Source organism: Patagioenas fasciata, chromosome 22 (assembly GCF_037038585.1).
Source record: "Patagioenas fasciata isolate bPatFas1 chromosome 22, bPatFas1.hap1, whole genome shotgun sequence".
Taxonomy (NCBI): domain Eukaryota; kingdom Metazoa; phylum Chordata; class Aves; order Columbiformes; family Columbidae; genus Patagioenas; species Patagioenas fasciata.
This window is the reverse complement of record NC_092541.1, coordinates 2,242,996-2,266,603: the sequence shown is the minus strand read 5'-3', so window position 1 is coordinate 2,266,603 and position 23,608 is coordinate 2,242,996. Positions and strand designations below refer to the sequence as shown.

Genomic DNA, 23,608 nt, shown 5'->3' with positions numbered 1-23,608 from the left:
TCACCCCCCGGGTGTGGGGCTCCCGAGGAGGGGGTGGGAGGTGCAGTTGCAGCAGGGGTGGGAGCTGGGTTTGGAGCAGGAGTGGGAGGTGGGTTTGGAGCAGGGTGGGAGCAGAATTCGCAGCAGGGTTTGCAGCAAAGGTGGGAGCAGAACTTGCAACTGGGTGGGAGCAGGAGGTGGGTTTGGAGCAGAGGTGGGTGCAGAACTTACAGCTGGATTTGCAGCAAGTACTCAGGGGTGGGTGCAGAACTAGCAGCTGGATTTGCAGCTGGGGTGGGTGCAGAATTTGCAGCTGGGGTGGGTGCGGGAGGTGGGTTTGCAGCCGGGTTGGACGCAGAGGGGGGACCCGGGTTTGCAGGCAGAGTGGGAGCGCAGTTTGCAGCGCGGGCGGGAGCGGGATCGGGATCCGGAGCGGGATCCGGAGCGGGATCCGGAGCGGGGGGGGCCGGTCGCGAGCGCGGCCGCGGCGGGCGGCGCCGGGCGCTCCAGTGGCGCAATCGGTCAGCGCGCGGTACTTATAGGGCAGTACGCGGAGCAATGCCGAGGTTGTGAGTTCGAGCCTCACCTGGAGCAGGACTTTTAGCGGCGCTTTTACGGGCTCCGGCCGCCTCTCCCGCACCGCGGCCGCTCACCCCATCCCGCACCGGGTTTTCTTTTCCCGAGGAAAAACCCTAGAGCTGCCGCGGAGGTTTTCCCGCGGGAACGGGTCACCCCAAAACGCACCCGCACCCAGCCCGGCTTCTCTTCATAATGTGCATACAAAGCTTCTGCCCCCTGCTGCTCTTTCTGGGGTCAGGGTCCCTTGACGTGCTGTCCCCCACCCCCCGCGCAGGTGACACCGTGCAGCCCGGCCACCCCCTGCACCCACGGGCACTTCTGCGACGAGCACTTCGGGCTGTGCCTGCCCACGCGTCCCGCGGGACAGTACTGCCGCCGGGACACCCACTGCGCCCACGGCCTCCTCTGCATGTTCGGGAAGTGCCAGCAGCCCGTGCCGGACGGGCAGGAGGGTGAGCAGGGCGCTGGGAGCTTGGGGACACAAGGTGACACGATGCCAATGGGGCGCAGCTCCAGCATCAGCCAGATGCTGCGAAGCCAACGCGGCACTGGGAGGGCACATGGGGATGGGGGACCCCCTAACCCGAATTGCCACCCCACGGCAGGAGCGCGGTGCCAGCGTGACGAGGAGTGCGGCGCGGGTGGGTGCTGTGCGCGGCGGCACGGGGAGCGCGTGTGCCAGCGGCGGCTGGCGCTGGGACAGAACTGCCACGTCCCCCCCGGGGGTCTCGCCTTCAGCATCAACCAGATCTGCCCCTGCCAGGCCGGGCTGCTCTGCCGGCCCGCTGCACCCACGCGAGAGTGAGTACGGGGGTTTGGGGACCCACCCCCCCGAGCTGGGGAGGGGGACACCTGGGTCCTGCGCTGGGTGGGGGGGTGGAAATAAGGCAGGGACTGAGGTGGTGGCACTGATGTCCTCATGTCCCCCCTGCAGGAAGGCGTTTGAGTACTGGCCGGAGAAGAGCGAGTGGAGGTGCCGGCAGCCCTGATATTTATTCCCTGTAAATAGCGCGTCCCCACCGGGCCTGGGGGGTGAGCGGGGGGTCCCTGACCTCCCCCCGCACCGACCTCTGGCCTTGTCCTGGTGTGACCCCGACTCACCCCATAGGACCCTTCCCCATTGCCATGGGACCCCCATGGCAGGGACAGCGCTGCCCCCGGCGCTTTCTCCAAAGCGGGGGGCAGCGGGCAGGCGCGGGGGGGTCCTCGTCACCTTCCTGGCTGTGCCGGGCGGCGCGGGGTCCGTGGGGTCCACCGGTGCCCGTTCCCCCCGCAGCGGGGCGGCAGAGCCCCCCAAATCTGTGCCGGGGCTTCGTCCCCCCCCCCAGGAGCCGGGCAGGTCCCAGCTCCATCCCCTCCCCGGGTAGGCGCCGTGGGGTCCCTGCAGAGCCGAGCTGCGCCCACGCGTGTGTCCCCCCCACAGAGCCCACCAGGTACAAGCGGCGCAGGTCTCACCGAAATGTTTATTACAAAGAACCAAGCGAGGGGGGCGAGTCCCCCCCACACACCCATGAGAATAAATAAATAAAATACACTTTGTCGAGTCTTTTTAAATAAAGGTCGTGGAGTGACATAAATAAGGGACGTTCCTCTGCCCGGGGTGGGGGGGGCCCACTGGCCAGACCCCGGCTGCTGCGGGGGCAGGTGTGTCTCAAAGCACTTGGTGGACAAGACACCGAGTTCCACCCCCCCCCCACCAAAAAAGGGGGAAACTGAGGCACGCGATGGGCAGAGGCAGCTTGGCAGCAGCTGGGTGCCCCTGAGCCCCCCCCGGCGTGGGGTTGCAAGGCTGGTGGTCTGGGTAAGGCAGCAACCCCAGGGACCCCCAGCATCCCCCTGGGGGGGGTCGCCCTGGTGTGGTCACCCCCACAGAGACAGGGGGGACAAGGGACACCTCGGGGCGGGTGCGGGACAAGGCAGTGCCCCGGGGTGCTGGGGGGCCACACAGACAGACAGACTCACAGACAGACGGACACAGCTGGATGGACAGAGAGCGGACAGATGTGGCGGGGGGGCTGGGGCTGGCGCACCCCAGTGGGCCCAGGGAAAGGGGGGGGGCAGCATGGGGGCTCCCCCAGGGCAGAGGGACCCTGGGGTGCTGCCATGGCAGGCCAGGCTGGGCAGCTGTTAGCACGTGTTAGACCCCCCCAGACTGGCTCAGATTTGCCCCCCACACCCCAAAATTCAGGCAGAGCCCCTCAGAGGCAAACACATGCAAACTGTCCCCCCCCCCAGCAGGCAGCACCCCGGGGCGGGCACCCCAAAGCCACACCACACACATGCACCCCCCCAGCTGCTGGGGGGCACAGGGGGGCTGTGGGTCACAGCCCTGCGGGGGGGGCAGTGCCAGGCTGCAGGCACTGGCTGGGGAGGGGGGGACAGCTGACAGGGCCCCCCCCACTGCCACCACCAGGTCAGGGGTCCCCCTGTGGCAAACAGCACCATGGAGAAGCGGGGACACCCGGGGGGGGGGACACGGCCCCCCCACCCTGTGCCCAGGGGACGGGGACACGCCAGGGTCCCCTTTGGTCACTTGCTCTCCCTGTGGGGCAGGGAGGGCCCGAGGCACCGTGAGATGCTGGGGGGGCTGTGGCGGGGGGGTGACCCCCCCACAGCGATGAGTGGGGCAGGGGGAGCCCCCAGGGCAAAGCTGGGGCTCCCCACAGCACATTTGGGCTCGGGGTGGGGAGTGGGGCACAAAGGCAACCGGTGGGGCTTCCCCGCACCCCAAAACCAACACTGGGGGGGCACCCCCCGCCCTAACGGATGTAAACGTCCTGGCCCCAGCCCCCCGCATCGCCCTGCTCCAGGGGCTCCGGCGGGGCGGGGGGGCCATAGCGGTCCTGCCCTTTGGCTCGGCCCCGCGGCCCCCGGCTCTCATCCTCGGCACCGGGGGGGTGCTGGTGGTTTTGGGGGGGCCGCGGCTCCTCGTCCCCGGGGTCCATCTCGATGTCCATGCAGCACGAGTCCTCCCGGCCGCCCGGGGGCTCCGAGTCGAAGGTGTCCTGGCGGGACAGGCTGCGGAGGGCCGGCGGGACGGGGGGGCCCTGCCCGTGGCCCCCCCCTTCGGCCGGGCCCTGCCGGAGGCGGCCGTGCTCCCCCGGCACCGGGTACGGACCCTGGTTAGGAGAAGCAACCACACCGTGCAAGGAGGGACAGACAGACGGACAGACAGACGGGTGGGGGGTTAGTGGGGGGGGCGGGTTAGCTGTGGGGATGGTGGGGTGGGGGGGGGGCACATGCGCTCCTGCCCAGCCTGGCCTGCCCCTATGGCACCGCTCACTCGTGACATGACAGCAATGGGTCACCAAACGGCACTGGGGGGGTCACCGGGGCAGGATGGGGGTGATGGGGGGGAAGAGCAGCATGGGGGGGGCTGTGGGGTGGGGGGGCTGGCGCGCCGGCGTCCTGCTCGCTGGAAGAATTAGCGACAGACAACACAGGACAGACGTTCCCCCCGTGCCCCCTGTCCCGGGGGGGCTGTGGAGCCTCGGGGATGCTGTGGACCCCCCAGGCTCAGCATCGTGAAGGACACAGTGGGGTGAGGCTCTGCCACGGCCCCCCCGAGCTCTGGAGAGGCGTGGGGGGGGGTCCTGCACCCCAGCAGCCCCAGGGAGGCACAGGGAAACCCTGAATTCCCAGGGGGTCTTGGCGGGGGGGGGAAGCCAATCAATCCCCCTGGGAGGGGGGCACAGGACCCCAGAGGGACCCCGACTCCAGGGATGGCGCCCCCCCCAGGCAGGGAGCAGATCCCCGGGGTGCCCCCAAACAGGGGCAGGGGGAGCAGGACCCCGGGAGGGGGCAATCCCAGGGTCAGTCCCATCCCTGGGGGGCTGCAGCACCCCCGGGGGGGCCACAGGTCCCCGGCTGGGGGGCGATCCCAAGGATGGTCCCACTCCCATGGGGCTGCAGTTCCCCAATCCCGGGGGTGTCCCCGCTGCCACGTCACAGCGCGTGCTCCTCCAGGGTTCCGGGGGGGCTGGGGGTGTTGTCGGCCCCCCCGCGCCCCCAGAGGCTCAGGTTCCTGCGCAGGGAGGTGAGCACCTGTACCTGCAGGTTGGAGACGGGCGCGGGGCTGGCGGCCAGGGCGGCCGTGGCCATGGTGCGGTTGAGCAGCGGGTTGGGGGGGTTGCTGCTGGGGGGGTGCGTCGCCTTCCAATAGGCCTCCAGGTACTCAGCCAGGTGCTCGCAGGCCTCCTCCAGCTGATTCTCGTCCAGTACGATGTCGAACATCTCCTGGCGGTGGGAGGAGACTGTGGGGCAGGGCGGGGCAGGGCGGGGCTTCTGAACCAAGGGTGGGGCCTATAGACTGGGGCGGAGTCAATGGGACAGGGCGGAGCCTATAGACTAGGGTGGGGTCAATGGGAGAGGGTGGGGCAGGGAGGAGCTTCTGGATGTAGGGCGGAGCCTATAGACAAGGGCGGGGCTAATGGGACAGGGTGGGGCTTCTGAACTTGGGGTGGAGCCTACAGACTGGGGCGGAGCAAATGGGCCAGGGTGGAGCCTATAGACAAGGGCGGGGCCAATGAGACTGGGCGGGTCCTCTGGATGCAGGGTGGAGCCTATAGACTGGGGCAGGGCCAATGAGCCAGGGCGGAGCCTATAGACTAGGGTGGGGTCAATGGGAGAGGGTGGGGCAGGGCGGAGCCTATAGACAAGGGCGGGGCTAATGGGACAGGGTGGGGCTTCTGAACTTGGGGTGGAGCCTATAGACTGGGGCGGAGCAAATGGGCCAGGGTGGAGCCTATAGACAAGGGCGGGGCCAATGAGACTGGGCGGGTCCTCTGGATGCAGGGTGGAGCCTATAGACTGGGGCGGGGTCAATGAGCCAGGGCGGAGCCTATAGACTAGGGTGGGGTCAATGGGAGAGGGTGGGGCAGGGCGGGGCTTCTGGATGCAGGGTGGAGCCTATAGACTGGGGCGGGGCCAATGAGCCAGGGCGGAGCCTATAGACTAGGGTGGGGCCAATGGGAAAGGGTGGGACAGGGCGGGGCTTCTGAACCAAGGGCGGAGCCTATAGACTGGGGTGTGGTCAATGGGCGTGGCAGGGCGTGGCACACTCACGGGCGGGCACTGCGCCAGCTTGTCGGATGCCACCATCTGCACGTTGAGGTGCTTCGCCTGCGACTTGCCCCGGGACTTCACCAGCCGCTGCAGCACCTGGGGCAGCAGGTGACACCCTGGGGTGGCCGCAGGGACCCGGCCCCACCACCCCTGACCCCCCCGCTCTGGGGCTGCACCCACCTTGGGAGAGGTGATTTTGATGTAGACGATGATGGGGGCCAGGGAGGTCTTGGCCAGCTGGGCTGGGTGGTTGATGGTGTCGGCGTCCAGGGCCACGAGCTGCAGGGTCCGCGCCAGCTCGAAGATGCGCTCGGTCTCACTCTGCACCTCGGCTGTGGGGACAGGGGGACAGCGAGGGTCAGGGGGACAGCACAGGGGGACGGGGAGCATGTGGGGGCTGTGGGGACAACAGGACAGGGACAGGACCAAGAGCGGTCTAGTACGGGGATCTGACCGCTCCAGCGTCACCCCAGGGACTGGGGGGGGTCACTGTAGATGGGAGGTGGCAGTGGGATCCCAGCTGGGTGACAAAGGGACAAAGCCCCCTGGACCACACACATTTGGGGTGGGGGGATCAGTGGGGCTGTGTGACCAGGGTGTCCCCAACCCCCAGACTCTGTCAGGGTGGCCCAGAGCCTGGCAGGGAGGATGGGGACATGAGGGGACATGTCCCCCATTGCCCCCGCAGCCGGGGAGGGGGCTGCTGGGGGTCCGAGCTACATACCCAAGACATCTGTATCAGGAGCAGGGGAGGAAGGAAGCAGCGCGGAGGGGAGGAAACTCAAAGGAAAGGAGAAAAAGGAAAGAAAAACACAACAGAGAGAAGATAAAAGGGGAGGAGGGGGAGAGACACTGAGTCAAACCAGCCGGGGGGGGCACAGGACCCCCAGGTCCCCCCGTGTTAGTCACCCCATGGCGGTGAACCCCACGCCGAACCCCACGGCGCAGGCAGGACGAGCACCCAGGGGGGGACGGGTAATGGGACGAGAGGCTGCGGGGCTGATACAGATGGAGGCTTGGGGGGGTGGGGGTCGTTGTGGGGGGGCTGCGCCCCCTTACCCAGGCTGGAGCGCGTGCTGGAGCGCTCGATGATGGTGTGTTTGCTGGGGTTGTTCAGCACGGAGCGCTTGGCCAGGGAGATGTCGGCTGTCACCCGCGTGATGGAGATCCTGCCGCACCGAGAGGGCACCAGGGGGTGGGGGCAGCGACAGCGGGTGCAGCCCCCCCAAAAGAAAAAACACACAGCTCCTTGTGGGGGGCAGGATGGGACCCTCTTTGCACCCCATTCCTCCCACCCTGTGCACGGGGCTGCCTGGAGTTGGAGCTGGGAGAGATCCCCCCAAAAGGCAAGAACCACGGGGCAGGGCTGAGGGTCTCCCATGGGATTAGGGGTCCCTCATAGGGTTTAGGGTTCCCTTTGTGGTTTTAGGGGTCCCACCAAGGGGTCAGGGGTTCCCCCCGTGGCCTTAGGGGTCCTCCAAAAGGGGTCAGGGGTTCCTCATGGGATTAGGGGTCCCTCATGGGGTTTATGGTTCCCCTTGTGGTTTTAGGGGTCCCACCAAGGGGTCAGGGGTTCCCCTGATGGTCTGAGGGGTCCTCCAAAAGGGGTTAGGGGTTCCTCATGGGATTAGGGGTCCCTCATGGGGTTTATGGTTCCCCTTGTGGTTTTAGGGGTCCCACCAAGGGGTCAGGGGTTCCCCTGATGGTCTTAGGGGTCCTCCAAAAGGGGTTAGGGGTTCCCCATGCACTTAGGGACTCCCCTTGTGGTTTTAGGGGTCCTCCATGGGGTCAGGGGTTTCCCCCATGGTCTTAGGGGTCCTCCGCAAGGGGTTAGGGGTTCCCCAAGGGCTTAGGGACTCCCCCTGTGGTTTTAGGGGTGCCCCACAAGGGGTTAGGGGTCCCTCATGGACTTAGGGACTCCCCTTGTGGTTTTAGGGGTGCCCCACAAGGGGTTAGGGGTCCCTCATGGACTTAGGGACTCCTCTTGTGGTTTTAGGGGTCACCCATGGGGTTAGGGGACCCATATGAGATTAGGGGTCCCCTCGTGGGATTAAGTGTCCCCCATGGGGTTTGGGGTTCCCCCTGTGCTTTTATGGGTGCCCCACAAGGGGTTAGGGGTCCCTCATGGGTTTAGGGACTCCCCTCGTGGTCTTATGGGTCTTCCCTGGGGTTAAGGGGCCCCCATGAGATTAGGGGTGCCCCATAAGGGTTTAGGGGTCCCCCACGGGTTTAGAGGCTCCCCCTGTAGTTTTAGGGGTGCCCCTATGGGATCAGGGGTCCCCCGGCGTCTCACCTGCCATCAAAGCGATGCTTCAAGAAGTCGAAGAGGGCTTTCTGCATCATGTCCGTGACCTGGGGAGGGACGGACGGACAGCGGGGGGCTGAGGTCCCCCCGGGGCCCCCCCCCCAAGGCCCTGCCCCCCCCATACCCCCCACTCCTCACCTCGTAGCCCTTCAGCGACGGCCCCACCAGGATGATGGGGCGCATGGAGGGGACCACGTCGTACGGGGGCACATGCTCAGCCTGCGGGACAGAGCGGGGGGGTCAGCGGGGACGGGGACACGCACGGGGGACAGCTCTGGGGATGGGGGGGCTGCAAGCGGGGGACACCCCATCCCTCCCCACGGGCCTCCCGGGGGGGTCCTGACGCTACTCACCGATTTCTGCTTCTGCTTCGCTACGTCCCGAGAGGCCGCACGGGGCCGGGGGGGCGAGAGAAGACAAACAAGGCATGCGTGTTACCCGCGGGTGGGGGCACCGAGCTGGGCTGGCGATGCGTGTCCCCCCCGGGGGATGAGTGTCCCCCCCGGGGGCTGCCCCATAAGCGTGTTTCACACAAAGCATCGCTCTGCTCTTAGTCCAATTTGGGGTGCGAGCAGGGGCTCTGGGGGACTTAAAGGGTGGGATGGGGGGGCTCGCCCCCACCAGCCCTTGGTGACCCCCCGAGCTGGGCTGTGGTTGAGCCCGAACCCGCCCGCCCCGGCCAGGTTCTACCCAGTTTGGGGGGGAGGAACGGTCCATTCCCAGTCGCGGGGGAGACGAGAGCGGCAGTGCGGGCACACACCATGCGCACACGGGGGGACACAGGCGGGGGGGCACGGACTGATCCATACCATGGACCATGGGGGGAGGATCAGCCACGGACTGATCCAACCCATGGACCACGGGGGAGACAGCCCATGGACTGATCCATTCCATGCACCATGGGGGGGGGGGTACAGTCAAGGACTGATCCATCCCAGGGACGACGAGGGGAGGATCAGACACAGACTGATCCATTCCATGGACCATGGTGGGGGAGCGGTACTGCCACGGACTGATCCATCCCATAGGTCATGGAGAGTGGGGGTACAGCCATGGACTGATCCATCCCACAGATCATGGTGGGGGGGGGGTACAGCCACGGACTGATCCATCCCATAGATCATGGGGGGGGACAGTCACGGACTGATCCATCCAGTGGACCACGGGGGGAGACAGCCACGGACTGACCCATCCCATAGATCATGGGGGGTACAGCCACGGACTGACCCATCCCATAGATCATGGGGGGGGTACAGCCACGGACTGACCCATCCCATGGACCACGGGGGGAGACAGCCACGGACTGACCCATCCCATAGATCATGGGTGGGGGGGTACAGCCACGGACTGACCCATCCAATGGACCACGGGGGGTACAGCCACGGACTGACCCATCCCATAGATCATGGGGGGGTACAGCCACGGACTGACCCATCCCATAGATCACGGAGGGTACAGCCACGGACTGGTCCACCCCATGAACCCATGGGGGGAGGCAGCCCCCCATGCCCCCGGCGGTGCCCCCCCAGCCGTCCCAGGCAGTGTTAGGGCAGGCAGGGTGCAGCAGGCGAGCCGGGCCAGGGCGGGCAAGAGGTGCCATTACCTTCCTAAAGAAGGGGATGCGCTTGTTGTGGGCAGGGGGGGTGGTGACACTGCTCACGCTACTCTTAGGGGAGCGGTGGGTGTCCATGGCCTCCTCCTCCTCCTCTAACTCATCGGGGTCAAAGGCAAAGCTAGGCATGTCCAGGGCACCTGGGGACGGGGGGGCAGCCGGAGCCGCGCAGGGGGAAAGAACAGTGATAATGGTGATGGAAGAAGGGAGAAATGGAGATGGGGGGAAGAGCAGGAGGGTGGTGGGGATGGGAGGGGCAGAGCAGAGGAGAAGGGGTCCCTGTTCGGGGGGTACCCGCCTGCCTGCACGCCGAGGGGCTGGGGGGTGGAAAGGCCCCCCCGGCTGGAGCTCAGGCCGCTCTTACCGCTGGCCGGGGGGGTTGGCCGGCGGGTCCCTGTCACCACGTCACCCAGGCTGGAGCTGGAGTTGTCCCCCGATTTGCTGGATGGGAGAAGCACAAAGAGGGGGACGGGGGTGAGAGTGGGATGGGGAGTCCAGGGGGAGCCAGGGGGGGTCAGGATGAGTCCCACCTGGAGCTCAGGCGGTTCTGCCTCATCTTCTGCTCCTGCAGCAGCCGCATGTTCTCCAGCTTGACGGGGCTGGGGATGAAGCCGACCTCGCAGCCCTCCTTCACCAGCCGCCCGATCCACCAGTCGTTGTTGTACTTCTGCACCGGGGAGAGGCGGGGAAAAACACCTGAAACCCCCAAAAACCCACCCTTGGGGCTGTGACCCCCTGAGAGACCCCAGCCCGGCCCCCACCTCCTTGATGTGCAGGAAATCTTTGGGCTCGAAGCAGATGGCCATGCCCTGCACCGGCACGTCGTCACCGGCCGATGGGTTGTAGCCGACGTTGGTCCGCACGGCGAACGCCACCGGCTTCGTCTGCCGAGAGGAGAGAGCTCAGCGCCAACCCCCGCCCCACATCACCGAGACACCCCCATAACCAGAGCCACTGTCCCCTTGGGGCAGCACTGGGTGACTGGGCGGGCAGCGGGGCTGGGGACACTGGGGATGCTGGGGATGCTGGGGATGCTGGGGATGCTGGGGACACTGAGGACACTGGGGACACTGAGGACACTGGGGACACTGCGGCCACGCCGCCCCAGGAGCAAATGATCATCTAATCCAAAGAATTCCTAAAAAAAGGGAATTCTCTACAAAATTCATTCCAGCCACCCAAGTCCTCCAGTGCCCCCCAAACAGCACAGCACAGCTCCTCATTAAGAGCATAACGAGGGGTTCATTAGCTAATTATCCCAGTGACATAGCCAAGGTGCGATGGGTGGAGAACCCAGGCGTCCGGGCTCCCAGTTCCACCCAGTAGCCGCTACTCCATTCCCAGTGCCACCCAGGTGTCACCGCTGGAGGGGACGGGATGTCACGGGGACCGCGAGCAGACACAGCGCAGGGGGTTCCTGTGCATGGGACCCATAGAAGGTCCCATCCTGCTGGGGCAGGGGGTGCAGAGGGGGGCTCCATCGTCCCTCCCACCTTGGCTTTCTCCAGCTGCGCCATGGCCTGGCGCTCAGCCTCCTTGCGCAGCGCCTCCCGATCCTCCTCCAGCGACACATCCGAGTCCGACGGGCGGCTGGTGTACGACTCCGCTGAGCCCTGGGGGAGCGGGGTTAACCTGCGCCGTGCCCCCCCCAAAACACCGAATCCAGCCCCAAACCCAACCCCGTAGCCACCTCCCCACCTCCCAGCACCTCCTCTCTAGGGCTGGTGCCCATCACCGTGGTCTCTGGGGACAAACGGCGCCCCCCCCCAAAGCCGCCCCCCAGTGCTGCCCGGGACACCCCGTGGGGTGACGGCGGGTCCGGCGCAGCTGTTGCCACCGCTCCGGCACGGAACGTGACACCGCGCCGGCGCCTGCGCCCGGCCCCGCGCCGCCCGGTACAGCCGGGAAGGTGACGAGGACCCCCCCACGCCTGCCCGCTGCCCCCGCTTGGGAGAAAGCGCTGGGGACAGTGCTGTCCCCGCCATGGGGGTCCCATGGCAATGGGGAAGGGTCCTATGGGGTGAGTTGGGGTCACACCAGGACAAGGCCAGAGCTCGGCGTGGGGGGGAGGTCAGGGACCCCCCGTTCACTCCCCAGGCCCGGTGGGGACAGTAAAGTCACCAACCACCCCTGGGTGGGGGCTGCTCCCCACCACCCCTCTATAACCCCCTAAACCCCCCAGGGCCCCCCGGAACCCCCATCCCCACTGTGCCCCCTGCTTTCCAAACCGTGGTGGGGGCCACAGCCTCCCAAGTGACCCCCTCCCCAAAAGCCACAGGGCAGACCCCAGCTGCCCCATCTCCTCCAGCCACTCCTGGGGGGCTGACCCTTCCCCAGCCTCCCAGCCCCACGGAGGGACTTTTGTGGGGGGTCACTGGGGGGGTCCAGACACCCAGAGACCCCGAGGGTCCCACCAGCTCCTGGGACCACCCCCAATCCCCCCCATATCCGAGGACGGGAGGGCTGGGGGGTTGGTGGGAGGGTGCTGGGGGGCACACCCTGGGTTTGGGGGGGCTGGGGGGGGACAGGGACGCTCACCGGGGCGGCCGGGTGGTCTTTGGTGGCCATGTCCATGGCGGCGGGGCCGGGGGCGAGTGGGTCGCGCGGGCGCCGGGCTGGGACACCCGTGGGTCAGGTTTCAGCGCGGGGACGTTCGCGGCCGCCCCCGGGTATATTTAGCCCAGTGCCGGGCAGGGGGTGGGGGCCGGGGGGGGCACAGGGGCCGCTGCCAAACCTGCGGCCCTGAGGGGTGGATGGGGCTGGGGAGGGCGGGATTGGTGACAGCTGGGGGGGGTCCCAGCACCCCCAGGAGGGGTACAGGACCCCAAATGATGTCAATACGGTGGAGTTAATACCCCCCAGCACCCAGCGCAGGGCAGAGCGGGGACGGGGGGCGCTCAGCCACTGCAATGCCCGCGCTCCCCCTAAGCCAGGTGTGGGTGCAAACCTGGACCCCCAGCTCAGTAATGGGGGGGACAAGGGGTCCAATGGGCACGTAGGACCCCCCCAGGACAGCTGTGCCCCCCCGGCGCCCACCTGCCGCACGAAGCTGTTGGAGGTGGTGTCGGACGAGGTGCTGCCGTCCGAGCGCTTGAAGCGGCTCTTGCGTTTGCTGTACTTGCCCTGGGGGGGGGAAACAAATTGGGAAGTAAGGGCACTGGAATCATAGCATTTGGGGGGGCAACTCTGTGCTCCCCAAACCCCAACAACCAGGGGTGCTCCGTCCTCCCACCCTGCAAGAAAACCCAGCTCCTGGGGGGTGAGAGAAGGGAAACTGAGGCAGGGAAGGGGACACCATTGGGGACCCCCCCCCAGCGCCAGCCAGCAGGACCCCGACACTTCTCCCAGTGCCTCGTGCTGGGATGAACCGGAGGTTATGGGGCTGCCCCATTGTCCCCCCTGCAGCTCCTCCTGGGGGGTGACAGGTTGTGCTGGGGGTGGGGGGAGAAGCTGGGACATGACAGGACAAGCGGGGCTGTCCCCCCCCGGCTGTCTCAGGGGACAGCTGGGCCCAGCTGCCACCAGCCGGGGGTGGGGGGTCCCCACGCCGGGCAGCGTTGGGTATTTTTAGGTCCATCGCCCCCCCTTAAAGCCCCCCCAGCCCATCCATGGCTCCCATGGATGTGGCTGGGACCCAGTGACGGTCCGTGGGGTGGGGACGGTGGCCCTGGGGTGGGGGGGACACCCAGCGCTGCGCCCAGGGCCTGTGTGTGTCACCCCAAACGGCTGATGCCCCCCAGGCTGCCATGGGGGGTCAGCACCCAGCCAGACCATGGGGACAAGGTGCTCCCCGAGCCCACGGTGCACCCCCCATTTGGGACCAGCCAGGGACACACCCCTTCCCCGTGCCCCCCCCGGGTGAAGGGGACATGGCGGGGGAGGGACAGAGTTTTCCCAAATCTTAAAAGTTTCCCCATGCGCACAACACCCCCCCCAACACCCACCTCCCCACCCCAGCGTGGGCAAACCCTGGGGGTGGGTGGTTTTTTTGGGGGGGGGAGCAGTGACACAGCAAGCGGCACAGAGCCCCCCAAATTCTCCAAATCAAGGGGCTGGGCGCCCCCTTCCCTTGGTGTCATGAGGGCGGGGGGGGGGGTGAAGGATTTGGGGTAAGCTTGGTTATGGGGGGGCACCCTGTTCTGCATCATCCCCATTATGGGGTGCGGGAGGGGACTGATGGCGCTCGTGCTTTGCACAAGGGTACCGATGGACCCCCCCCCCCGCCCCACGGCTTTGTCCCCAAGCCCCCCGGGGGTGTCACCTGGAGGGTGGCGTTGTCCAAGACGTCCATCTGGATGTCCTGCGTGGAGCTGTAAGGGGTTCGGGCCATGTCGCCTTCCCGCACCATGGAGCTCGGCGGGTTTTCGGGGCGGGGGGGGGGACACACACACAGACACACACGGAGAGAGGGACAAGATGATGACGGTGACGATGGAGCCCAAGGCCTGGCCCCCGCGGTGACGGGAGCGAGAGGAGGAGGAGGAGGAGGAGGAAGGAGGAGTGGGGATGGATGGTGGCGGGGGGGACACGAGGGATGGTGGCGGCCGCCCCCGCCGCTCCAACCGCAGGGATGGGGGTGCGGGGATGCAGCCCCCCCGCTTCCCACATCGGGTACCCCCAAAGTGGCTCCTTCCCATGGTGGGGGTGGTGAGGATCTAAATGGGGGGGCGCACCCACCGCAGCCTTTAGCCTGGAGCAGACTTGCTTGTTGCTCCCCCCCCCGCCAACAAATAAATGGGGGGGCACAGGGCTCCCAGGCTGTTGTGTGGCTGGGGGGGACACACAGGGGCAGCCGTGCCCCCCCCTCAAATGTCAGGGCTTTCAGTGGGATGTACCACGGGCTGGGGAACCCGAGGCTCCCCCAGGACTCCAAATTTCCCCTTTTACCCCCCCAGCTGGGACCCCACAGCCTCAGATTGACCCGCACCCCCCGGTCCCTGCTGCCCCCACCTAGAGAACCCACGGGGGCTGATCCCAAGGTGGGAAGGGGCTGAGCCCCCCACGCTCACCCCACACAAACGGCACCGCAGGAGCCCCCGCCGGCTGTTGGAAACTTCAACATTCCTTCAGCCCCCCCGTGTCCCCCCCATCCCGAGCCGGCGTTTTCCTGCTGCGGGACAATGTGCCGGGACAGCTGCCGCCTCGTTACCGTCATTAACTGTCACCAAACGGCGGGGACAAGACACCCAATGTCACCCCAGGGGGTGGTGGGTCCCCCAAAAATCTCAGGGGGGGCTGGAGGGTCCCTCTAGGCATTTTTAGGGGGAGTTGCACCAGCTGCACCATCCCCACCTGGGCTGAAAGCTTTGGGGTCCCACCAATCTCTTCCCCCCAGGGAAGCACAGAGGGGACAAGGTGACACTTGGGGACACACGGGTGACGCTCCCACAGGTCTCAGTGACACACCCCCCCCCTTTTCCCCCCCCCAGCCCACACAATGGGCCAAAAACTTCACCGAACATCCATTTCCAGCAGCAAAACACCCCAGAGCCACTATGGGACCGGTCATTCAAACCCAACCGTTGTCTCGGGATCCTTCGGATTTTGCTGTTTGTTTTCCGAAGACGCCGAGTGGGTTTTGAAACAGCAAAAGCCTGTGTTTATCTGTGTTTTTCTCCCCAAATGAACCAGAAATCTGTTGCCAGCGGCTCCTCTCCTCGCACCATATGCTGGTTGTGCCGCGGCCGCCAGATTCCCAAGGAGCCGCCGGCGTCTCCTTGGGGGTTTAATGGGGGGGACTTTGGGGTTTCACCCCCAAGCTTCAGCCATTCAAAGGGAGGAGGGAAAAGAATCGCTGCAAAATCACGAATTTGGGTGCTTAGTTAACACCCGAGTGGTTAAAAAGCATCGGTTTTGGTGGACGAGTCGGATTTAAAGTGGGGGTTCGGTCACGGTGTTTTTAGGGCAGTTCCAATCTATACATCAACCGCCACTTTTCGGGGTTGTTTCTCCAACACAAAGGCCACCGGTTGCCACCAGACCCATTTCAAGCCTTACTTTGGCCCTTTTTGGCCAAACGTCCTCATTCAGATACATCCAGACCTCACTTGTGTCTGTGGCAGCCCCATTACCGCCCTTACCAAGAGCTTGTTGCACAGGAATATACAAATATCTCCCTTTATTTTCAGCAGAAGCCGTGGAACTCGGTCCACGCGTGGACATGAAGCAGGATCTGAGATCCCAGAGCTCCCCGCATGACCTCTGTCTGGGCAGCCAGGCTGCTCTTTGGGGTGATTTATTGGGAAACAGGGAACGGCTGCAGACAAACACGGGAAATATGGAGACCCCATTTAAAATTATAGAATCAGTCTGGCTGGAGAAGACCCTCAAGATCACGGAGACCAGTTAAGTACCCCTGGTACTAAACCATGTCCTAAGAACTTAATCTCCGCATCTACCGAACGTCCCAGTGCTCCCAGTTCCCCCACCCACGTGTCCCCCGCACCGCACCGCGCCTGCGCGGAGCCCGCCCGGCCCCTCCCCACCGCGCCGGCGCGGGCTGTACCACCCTGCTGCAACGTAGGGGGGGGGCGAGGAGGGAAACGCGTCTCTTTCCCCACGTCGCGAGTGGACCTCATCGCCCCTCCTGCCCTTCCCCACCCGTAGCCCCACCGCAGCTCTTTCATCCCTGCGCTTCGGGCCCTCTCCGAGCCCGCGGGAACGGAGCGGGGCGGGCGCGGGGTGGTACGTGCCGCTCCCCGCGGCGCCGGCTGTGGGCGCGGCCGGTGCCGCCGTCTCTTCCGCTCAGCGCGGCCGCCGCCATGAGGTGAGCGCCGCGCTCCGCCACCTCCGCGGGCCACACGGGGAGCGGGAGGCGAGCGGCGGGGGGGCTGCGACAACGGGGGGGGGGGTCTCAACCGCGCTGCGGGGTCTGTGAGGCGGCTGCGGCCTCCTCAGGCCTGGGGGTGGGGTGGGGAGTGGCGGCTGGGCCGCGCGGGGGAGGGGGAGCAATGGCGGCCGGGCCGCGCTGAGGGGAGCGCAGCCTGAGCGGGGCCCTGCGGCGCTTGGCTGGGCGCTGGGTCCCGCGGGGCTGAGCCGGGCGCTGTTCTCCTCAGTATGCTGCGGCTCCAGAAGCGGCTGGCGTCCAGCGTGCTGCGCTGCGGCAAGAAGAAGGTCTGGCTGGACCCCAACGAGACCAACGAGATCGCCAATGCCAACTCGCGTAAGTGAATCGTGTCCCGCAGATGCTCTGCACCGCTTGTGTGGCCCTGGGGAAAAGGGACGTGTCAGGATGCGGGAAGAGGCTTTTCGGCTGGGGTGAGATTCTGACGCTTGAAGTGGAAAGGAATCTATTAGCAGATTTACGAGAGTCCCCCAGTTCACTGACAAGAAGGTGGTGCCTGGTGGGTTTGGTACGTGGTGTCCACAGTGAGTGAGGAAGAAATGTGAGGGGAACATGGCGACTCCAGCAGCACGAGGGGGATTTGGGAGCATCTGCCGCATCCTTTGCGTTGGATCCTCCTCATACAACCCTGACTGGAGTCTGTGCTTGCCCCGTGTGTCCTCTTGTTGCACGTACATTGAACACAGAGTTTCTTCCTTCAGGCCAGCAGATCAGGAAGCTGATCAAAGATGGGCTGATCATCCGCAAACCCGTCACCGTTCACTCCCGCGCCCGGTGCAGGAAGAACACCTTGGCCCGCCGCAAGGGCCGGCACATGGGCATCGGTAAGCGCTGCCTCCCCGCCGAGAAATGTGCTTTACGTGGTCCACATACAAGCTTATATTGAGCAATTATCCCCAAAAGTCTTGTGGCAGGGCCTAAAAAAGCACAATTTGTGTGAAATAAGGTTTAAACACTTAAGCCAAAGCGCATTGTTGCGCTGGCACCAGCTCGGCCTCATTACCATCGCGTTTCCCCTCTCTAGGTAAGAGGAAGGGTACGGCCAACGCTCGCATGCCCGAGAAGGTCACCTGGATGAGGAGGATGCGGATCCTGAGGCGCCTGCTGCGCAGATACAGGGAGTCCAAGAAGATCGACCGCCATATGTAAGCATCCCGTGCCACGTCCAGCTTAGATCCTCCTTTCCTGCTGCCTGCAGCTGGTTCCTTGGTGAAAATAAACCCTCTCCAGGCACCAGAGAGCTGCTCCTGCATAACCCCAGCAGTTCTGTGCTTGCTCAGAGAGGATAGAACAGGTGCAGCAGCATTTACAGTCCGTTTTCTGCCTCTGCAGGTATCACAGCCTATACCTGAAGGTGAAGGGGAACGTCTTCAAGAACAAGCGGATCCTGATGGAGCACATCCACAAGCTCAAGGCAGACAAAGCGCGCAAGAAGCTCTTGGCGTAAGTCCTGTCCTGCAGTTTGCATAATTGATTTTATTATTTTTCAGTCGCTCTGCCGGCAGCTGATTCCAAGTGGTTTCTGTCACTGGCGGCTCCATTTGGAGCCCTGGTGAGGAATCAAACCAGAACTGGGTAGCGCTGGCTTGAAGCGGAGGAACCCGTGGTCACAGCAGAGCGTTGTGCGTTCTGCTGCAGGGGTGGTGGGCACGAGTCCCTTGTGCAGCTGGGAAGGGGTAGATTTGCTAATATGGACCGATGGGTTTAAAAATCCTTCTGTGCACTTGGTGAAAAAAGCCAGTGTTTTAACCTCGGTGTGGGGTGAAGATGAGTGACCCCAGCCAGGGTGAACAGGGCAGCCCTGAGCTGGGACAGGATCATTTTGGTTGGAAAAGCCCCTCAAGATCAAGTCCAACCATCCCCCACCCCTGGCGCTGCCCCATGTGCCTGTCCGTCTGTCCAACCCTCCAGGGATGGTGACTCCGGCACTGCCCTGGGCAGCCTGTTCCAATGCCCCACCGCCCTTTGGGGAAGAAATTGTTCCCCACATCCAACCTCAGCCTTCCCTGGGCAACTTGAGGCCGTTTCCTCTGCTCCTGGCGCTTGTTCCTGGGGAGCAGAGCCCGACCCCCCCTGGCTCCAAGCTCCTTTCAGGCAGTTCAGAGATCAGAAGGTCTCCCCTCAGCTCCTGTTCTCCAGCTGAACCCCCCAGGTCCCTCAGCCGCTCCCATCACACTTGTGCTCCAGCCCCTCACCAGCTCCATTCCCTTCTCTCCACTCGCTCCAGCACCTCAAGAGCTTCCTTGGCATGAGGGGCCCAAAACTGCCCCCAGGACTCGCAGTTTGGCCTCCCCAGCGCCCAGCACAGGGATGGTCACTGCCTTGAGCCTGCTTGCCACACTGTGGCTGCCACGAGCCAGATGCTGGTGGCACTTTGGAGGAGACCAGGGCTGGGGATAAACCCTTTCTTGAGGCTGTTTGAGTGGATTCCTGCGCATTCACGAACTCTTTCCGCTCGCAGCGACCAGGCCGAGGCTCGCCGGTCCAAGACCAAGGAGGCTCGGAAGCGCCGCGAGGAGCGGCTGCAGGCCAAGAAGGAGGAGATCATCAAGACCCTTTCCAAGGAGGAGGAGGCCAAGAAGTAAACGCTGTCTGTCTTGTGTACATAGTGCTTTACACCCACGAGCGTCAATAAAACACCACCTCCAGGACCGCCCCCCGCGCATTTTGTCTTTGCTCGTGCTCTCAGGGGTTTCTGGAACTGGGAGGGAAGAGCTGGTGCTCCCCTGTCCCCCCAAAACCCCTCCTGGTGGCCCAGGGAGCAGCTCCTGGGGTTGGCACATCCCTGCTCAACACCTTCAGCCGGAGCTTTGGGATCCTCCACTGGAGGGGCCACTCCTGGCACACGGGCTCAAAGCCCGCCCAAACCCCCCAGGAAAGGGCCTGGCTGGACCCCCAACACCCCGAAAGTGGCTCTGTCCAGATGGGAGGTGGCCAAGGGCAGTGTAACCCCCCCAGATCTGGGTCCTGTCCCTCCAGACACCCCAACTCCTCCAGTGCACCCCAAGCAGCTCCTTACCAAACCCATCCGCTGCCATCCCCGCACTGGGGGCCGTCCTGTGCCACAGGGGTGGGAGGAACAGCCTCCCCAGGGAGAGACAACAAACCCCCTTCCCCAGTGGGGGGGCTTTATAAGCTGGGGGGGGTCCCACCCACAGGAAACAGAACTGAGCCCCCTCCCACCTCATCACACAGGTGCTGGGACCACCTGGGCACAGGGCTGGAGGGGACGCTTGTCCCCAGTGTCCTGTATGTGCCCACACACCATGTCCCCATGTGTTGCCACCCCCTCCCTGTGCCAGGACACCCCCGTGTCCCCCTCCGTGCCCGCTCTGTCCTTGTCCCCGCTGTGGCTCCACCGTTGGTGACTCACCACGGCCGGGCACACCGTGGTGACTCACACAACAGCGCCGGTGTCCCCGACGGGTGGCACGTGGGACCCCATGGGGACAGCACTGAGACAAGGGGACAGACACCCCGACAGCATGGGGGGGCCCATCCGCACCCCCTCAGGAAAACACAACCTGGTGGCCCCAACACAGTGGCAGCAGCAGCGATTAATTAATTTAATTGATTTGGGGCTGGGTGCTGCCTGAGCACGGGTGCGTTATTGCTTGGGTGAGCTGAGTGTGCATGGGGATTTGCACACCCGTGCTAGTGCACACACACGCGTGTCTGCACACATGTGAGGCTTTGTGAGCAGCCATGTGGGTGCCCCATCCGCAGGCAGTGTCACCCCCGTGTCCCCTGCCCCACGCCAGCAGGACCCCGAGCGATGGGGACACTGGGGACAGGCTCTGGGGGTCGAGTCCCACCCCGATGGGGCTTCCTGAGGTGATCTGGGGGAGGTGGTGGCACCGGGAAGGGGACAGGGACACCAGGTGGGCCACTCCTCAGATCTTGGTCAGCACCTCGGCGGGGACCAGCCCCCTCTTCCTGCCACTTGTCACCCGGATGAGCCCCTGGGTCCTGCCCACGCCGACACAGATCTAGGACAGACAGACAGACAGTGGGGACACAGCGCTCCCAACAACAGCCCCAACTTGGCGCACCCCAGAGCAGCCAAGTGCCACCACCGGCGGGGTCCCCCCTACCTGGTTCTCCCTGAGGCTGATGTGTCCCCTCTCCTTGTCACCCTGCACGGCGCGGCAGCTCCGCCAGACGCTCTCGCCGGGCCGGACGCGCTGCACGAAGTTGGCCGGGAAGAAGCCGAGCCGGTCGCCCACCTTCCCCTGCGGCACCACCGCGCTGAGCCCCCCGCGCTGGCTGCGCCGCTGCCCCCCGCACCCCCACGGCCCCCCTGACCTTCCACCAGTCCTCGTTGGAGTCGTCCACCAGTGTCACCCTGTCCCCGGGCCTGGGGGGGAGGGAGATGTGGGGGAGTGTGGGGATGAGCCCCCAACGCTGCTGACCCCCATGTGGGTCTGGCCCCCCGTCCCCACTCACTGCAGCGCCAGGTCCTGCTGCTCCTGGGGCACGAATTTGTAGAGCGCCACGTAGGAGAACATGGGGGCCCCGTCCCACCGCGCTGGCCCCCCGGCAGCCTGCGGACACAGGAGCCCTGCCCCATAGCCCCAAACCGGACCCACTGTCCTGCCCCATAGCCCCAAACCGGACTCACAGCCCCTGCCCCATAGCCCCAAACCGGACCCACTGTCCTGCCCCATAGCCCCAAACAGGACTCACAGCCCCTGCCCCATGGCCACAAACAGGACCCACAGCTCCAGTCCTGCCCCACGGCCCCAAAGCAGACCCACAGCCCGAGCCCTGCCCCACAACCCCAAACTGGACCCCCAGCCCCCATCCCTGCCCCATGGCCCCCAGCCCCATGGCAGCATCCCCCGCTCTGCCCCACAGCCCCCAACACCCCACCCCTTTGTCCCACAGCCCCCGGGCATCACCTGTGCCCACTCCCCACGTTCACCCCCATCCTGCCCCCCCCAGACCCCCACCTGCTGCCCGGGGCTCTTCTCCTCCACACTGTCCCTCTCTGCTGGGGTGACAGCTGCTGGGACAGACAGACAGGGGGACAGAGTCAGCCCTGACCCCCCAAATCAGGCCCCCACCCCAGTGCCACCCCCTTACCGCTGCCACTCGGGCTCCCCGCGTTGCTGGGGGTGTCCCCGCTGTCCTCCCCGGCAGCCACCTTGTCACCCTAGAGCAGAGGGAGGGCTCCGGGGGGGTCCCCACACCCCACAGTGTCCCCCCCACCCCTCCCCGGTTCTGGGGGTACCTGGATGCCGGGGGGCAGCTCCGTGGGGCCACTGCCCTGTGCCAGGGAGGTGCCGAACCGCAGCGCCTCGTACACCGGGTCCACCCTCACACCGGGGGCTGGGGGGGGACAGGGGGTGTCAGGGGCCCCCCAGCCCCAACCTGCACCCACGGCGGGGGAAGCCAGGGCTGGGGGCTCACCTGGGGGGGGCTCACCCTGCGTGGAGCCCCCCTGGTCTGGGAGCAGCAGTGGCGAGCTGAGATTGCGGTGGAAAGCGGTGGCCTGGGGGGGTAAAACAGGGGGGGTTGGGGATAAAACAGTGGGGTTGGGGAAAATACCCAGGGGGTTTGGGGAAAAGAAAAAACACAACAAACCAGGGGTTTTGGGGAAAAAGTCCAGGGGTCTGGGGGGGAAAAAAACCCCAACAAACCAGGGGGTTTGGGGGAAAAATCCAGGGGTTTTGGGAAAAAAAAAAAACCCAACAAACCAGGGGGATTTTGGGGAAAAAAATCCAGGGGTTTTGGGGGAAAAAAACCCCAAGAAACCAGGAGTTTTGGAGGAAAAAACCCAGGGGTTTTGGGGAAAAAAATGGGGGTTTTGAGGAAAAGCATCACCCAGCATCCCTGGGCATCCTGGGTCGGGGGGAAAGAGCCGGGGAGCTGCTGGGGATCCCCCGTGTGCACGGGGGCTCTTGCACACGCGTGTGCGCAGCCCCAGGGCCGGGTTGCGCCGGGGGGTCCCGGGGGGGCTGCCGGGCCGTGCCCCCCCCGCAGCACGTACCGTCTTGCCGGGGCATTGCTGGTGCGAGATCCCCTCGGAGCACCAGAGATGCACCCCGGCCTTGCACGCCTTGCACCGCAGGCCCTGCCGCGAGTTCCCTGCGGGCAGCGGGGGGGGGACACGGTCAGGGTTATGGGGATGCACCCCCCCCACATCCCAGGGAGCCCCCCCACACCCCATGGCCAGCACCCACCCGCGATGAGCTGGCGGCACAGCTCGCACGGACAGTGCTTCTTGAACACGTAGTGCTGGAAGCCGTGGGGCCGCGGAGGTGGGGACGGGGGGTCCCGGGGCCCTGCACCCCCCCGCGGGAACAGGGTCTCCACGCTCTTGCTCCGCAGTAGCGTCCGCAGGGACAGTGACCGCTTGAGCCGCTGCATCTGCCGGAGGGACCCCCGGGTGACGACGGGGACACCCCCGGGTGACGACGGTGACACCCCCGGGTGACAGCGACACCCCAGGTGTGTCCCCCCCCGAGCTGCACCACCACGGGGATCCCGAGTGGGAGCTCCGGGGATGAACCCCCCCAGGTTGGGACAGCGACACCCCAAAGCGGCTGGCAGCCCCGGAGCGGGGTGCAGGGAGCCCCGGAGCGGGGTGCAGGGTCCCCCGGTGCCCCCCCCCACCCCGTACCTTGCTGCCGTGCCCGGCCCCGGGGGGCGGCTCGGGGGGACCCGCGGGTTCGTTGTCCCCGGGCGGCTCCGTCATGCGCCCCCCGCCACTGTCGCGACAGCGCCACGACCCGATGGCGACAGCGACACCTGCAGCTGCCGCCGGGCCCTCCCCGCTGGGGGGGGAAGGGGATTTATGCTAATCCATGGCTGCTCATTGGCTGCCGCTCCCCCCAGAGGGCGGGGCTTGCCCCCCATCACCAGGCCCTGCGTACGAGGGGGGCGCTGGGGGGAGCCCCCGTCCGAAATCCCGGGGTGGAAGGGGCTGCTCTCGGGGGGGCAGCACCCATAGACCCCCCCGCATTTGCACACGGGGGGGGGCAGCACCCGTGGACCCCCCCCTTTAATTCTCCATTCTTCTCCCCACACCTAAAGGGGGGGAACAGCACCCACATTAACACCTCGTACCACCCCCCCCCTTAATATCTCAGACCCCCCTATTAACACCTGGGGGGGTTTAGTGCCCTAGACGAGCAAACCCTCTTTTTCTCCCCAAAATGAACCAAACCGAAGGAATTAAAGAGCTGGCACGGAGCGGCTTTGGCTCTGCGCCCCAGACTGG

The 23,608-nt window shown here is 65.6% G+C and overlaps 3 protein-coding genes and 1 non-coding gene across 8 annotated transcripts; 2 read left to right on the top strand and 2 right to left on the bottom strand.

The window, feature by feature from the left end:
• Positions 1–482: 482 nt before the first annotated feature.
• Positions 483–573, top strand: TRNAI-UAU (transfer RNA isoleucine (anticodon UAU)). Its single transcript is given in 2 exon segments — positions 483–520; positions 538–573. It is a non-coding gene; the product is annotated as a tRNA-Ile (tRNA).
• Positions 574–2,002: 1,429 nt separating this feature from the next.
• On the bottom strand, positions 2,003–14,142 carry CACNB1 (calcium voltage-gated channel auxiliary subunit beta 1). 3 transcript variants are annotated; one of them, XM_065856415.2, is made up of 13 exons: positions 13,801–14,142; positions 12,576–12,662; positions 11,033–11,152; positions 10,301–10,423; positions 10,070–10,206; positions 9,904–9,980; positions 9,531–9,679; positions 8,066–8,146; positions 7,916–7,974; positions 6,682–6,791; positions 5,803–5,954; positions 5,623–5,718; positions 3,684–4,794 (listed from the first exon to the last, which is right to left on the bottom strand). In XM_065856415.2, the coding sequence occupies exons 1-13, from the start codon at positions 13,885–13,887 to the stop codon at positions 4,504–4,506; spliced, it is 1,569 nt and encodes a 522-aa protein (XP_065712487.1). In that variant the 5' UTR covers positions 13,888–14,142; the 3' UTR covers positions 3,684–4,503. The 3 variants fall into 3 exon arrangements, with proteins under 3 accessions (XP_065712486.2, XP_065712487.1, XP_065712488.1); XM_065856416.2 differs by lacking the exon at positions 9,531–9,679 and adding an exon at positions 8,281–8,300 and having other exon boundaries at positions 13,801–14,139; XM_065856414.2 differs by lacking the exons at positions 12,576–12,662; positions 13,801–14,142 and adding an exon at positions 2,003–3,677 and having other exon boundaries at positions 4,609–4,794; positions 11,033–11,158.
• Positions 14,143–16,170: 2,028 nt separating this feature from the next.
• RPL19 (ribosomal protein L19) lies at positions 16,171–19,039 on the top strand. The gene is made up of 6 exons (XM_065856455.2): positions 16,171–16,305; positions 16,595–16,701; positions 17,085–17,207; positions 17,408–17,528; positions 17,716–17,826; positions 18,845–19,039. Exons 1-6 carry the CDS (start codon positions 16,301–16,303, stop codon positions 18,966–18,968), a joined length of 591 nt encoding a protein of 196 aa, XP_065712527.1. The 5' UTR covers positions 16,171–16,300; the 3' UTR covers positions 18,969–19,039.
• Positions 19,040–19,935: 896 nt separating this feature from the next.
• Positions 19,936–23,155, bottom strand: STAC2 (SH3 and cysteine rich domain 2). 3 transcript variants are annotated; one of them, XM_065856443.2, is made up of 11 exons: positions 23,009–23,155; positions 22,569–22,755; positions 22,376–22,473; positions 21,796–21,877; positions 21,617–21,714; positions 21,469–21,538; positions 21,336–21,391; positions 20,830–20,927; positions 20,689–20,740; positions 20,478–20,615; positions 19,936–20,372 (listed from the first exon to the last, which is right to left on the bottom strand). In XM_065856443.2, exons 1-11 carry the CDS (start codon positions 23,081–23,083, stop codon positions 20,277–20,279), a joined length of 1,050 nt encoding a protein of 349 aa, XP_065712515.2. In that variant the 5' UTR covers positions 23,084–23,155; the 3' UTR covers positions 19,936–20,276. The 3 variants fall into 3 exon arrangements, with proteins under 3 accessions (XP_065712515.2, XP_071674060.1, XP_065712516.2); XM_071817959.1 differs by having other exon boundaries at positions 20,478–20,567; XM_065856444.2 differs by having other exon boundaries at positions 21,336–21,388.
• Positions 23,156–23,608: the final 453 nt, after the last annotated feature.

Bases quoted from the DNA above. Each gene is read 5' to 3' on its own strand.
- CACNB1 (XM_065856415.2), bottom strand. From the start codon at position 13,887: ATGGTGCGGGAAGGCGACATGGCCCGAACCCCTTACAGCTCCACGCAG. The intron at 12,663-13,800 runs GTGACACCCCCG...TCCCCCCCCCAG, and splicing joins TGGACAACGCCACCCTCCAG to GGCAAGTACAGCAAACGCAA. The intron at 6,792-7,915 runs GTGAGACGCCGG...TCGGTGCGGCAG, and splicing joins AAGCATCGCTTTGATGGCAG to GATCTCCATCACGCGGGTGA.
- RPL19 (XM_065856455.2), top strand. The intron at 17,208-17,407 runs GTAAGCGCTGCC...TCCCCTCTCTAG, and splicing joins GGGCCGGCACATGGGCATCG to GTAAGAGGAAGGGTACGGCC. The intron at 17,529-17,715 runs GTAAGCATCCCG...CTGCCTCTGCAG, and splicing joins AAGAAGATCGACCGCCATAT to GTATCACAGCCTATACCTGA.
- STAC2 (XM_065856443.2), bottom strand. From the start codon at position 23,083: ATGACGGAGCCGCCCGGGGACAACGAACCCGCGGGTCCCCCCGAGCCG. The intron at 21,539-21,616 runs GTACCCCCAGAA...CCTCTGCTCTAG, and splicing joins AGCTGCCCCCCGGCATCCAG to GGTGACAAGGTGGCTGCCGG. The intron at 20,373-20,477 runs GTAGGGGGGACC...TGTCTGTCCTAG, and splicing joins TCAGCCTCAGGGAGAACCAG to ATCTGTGTCGGCGTGGGCAG.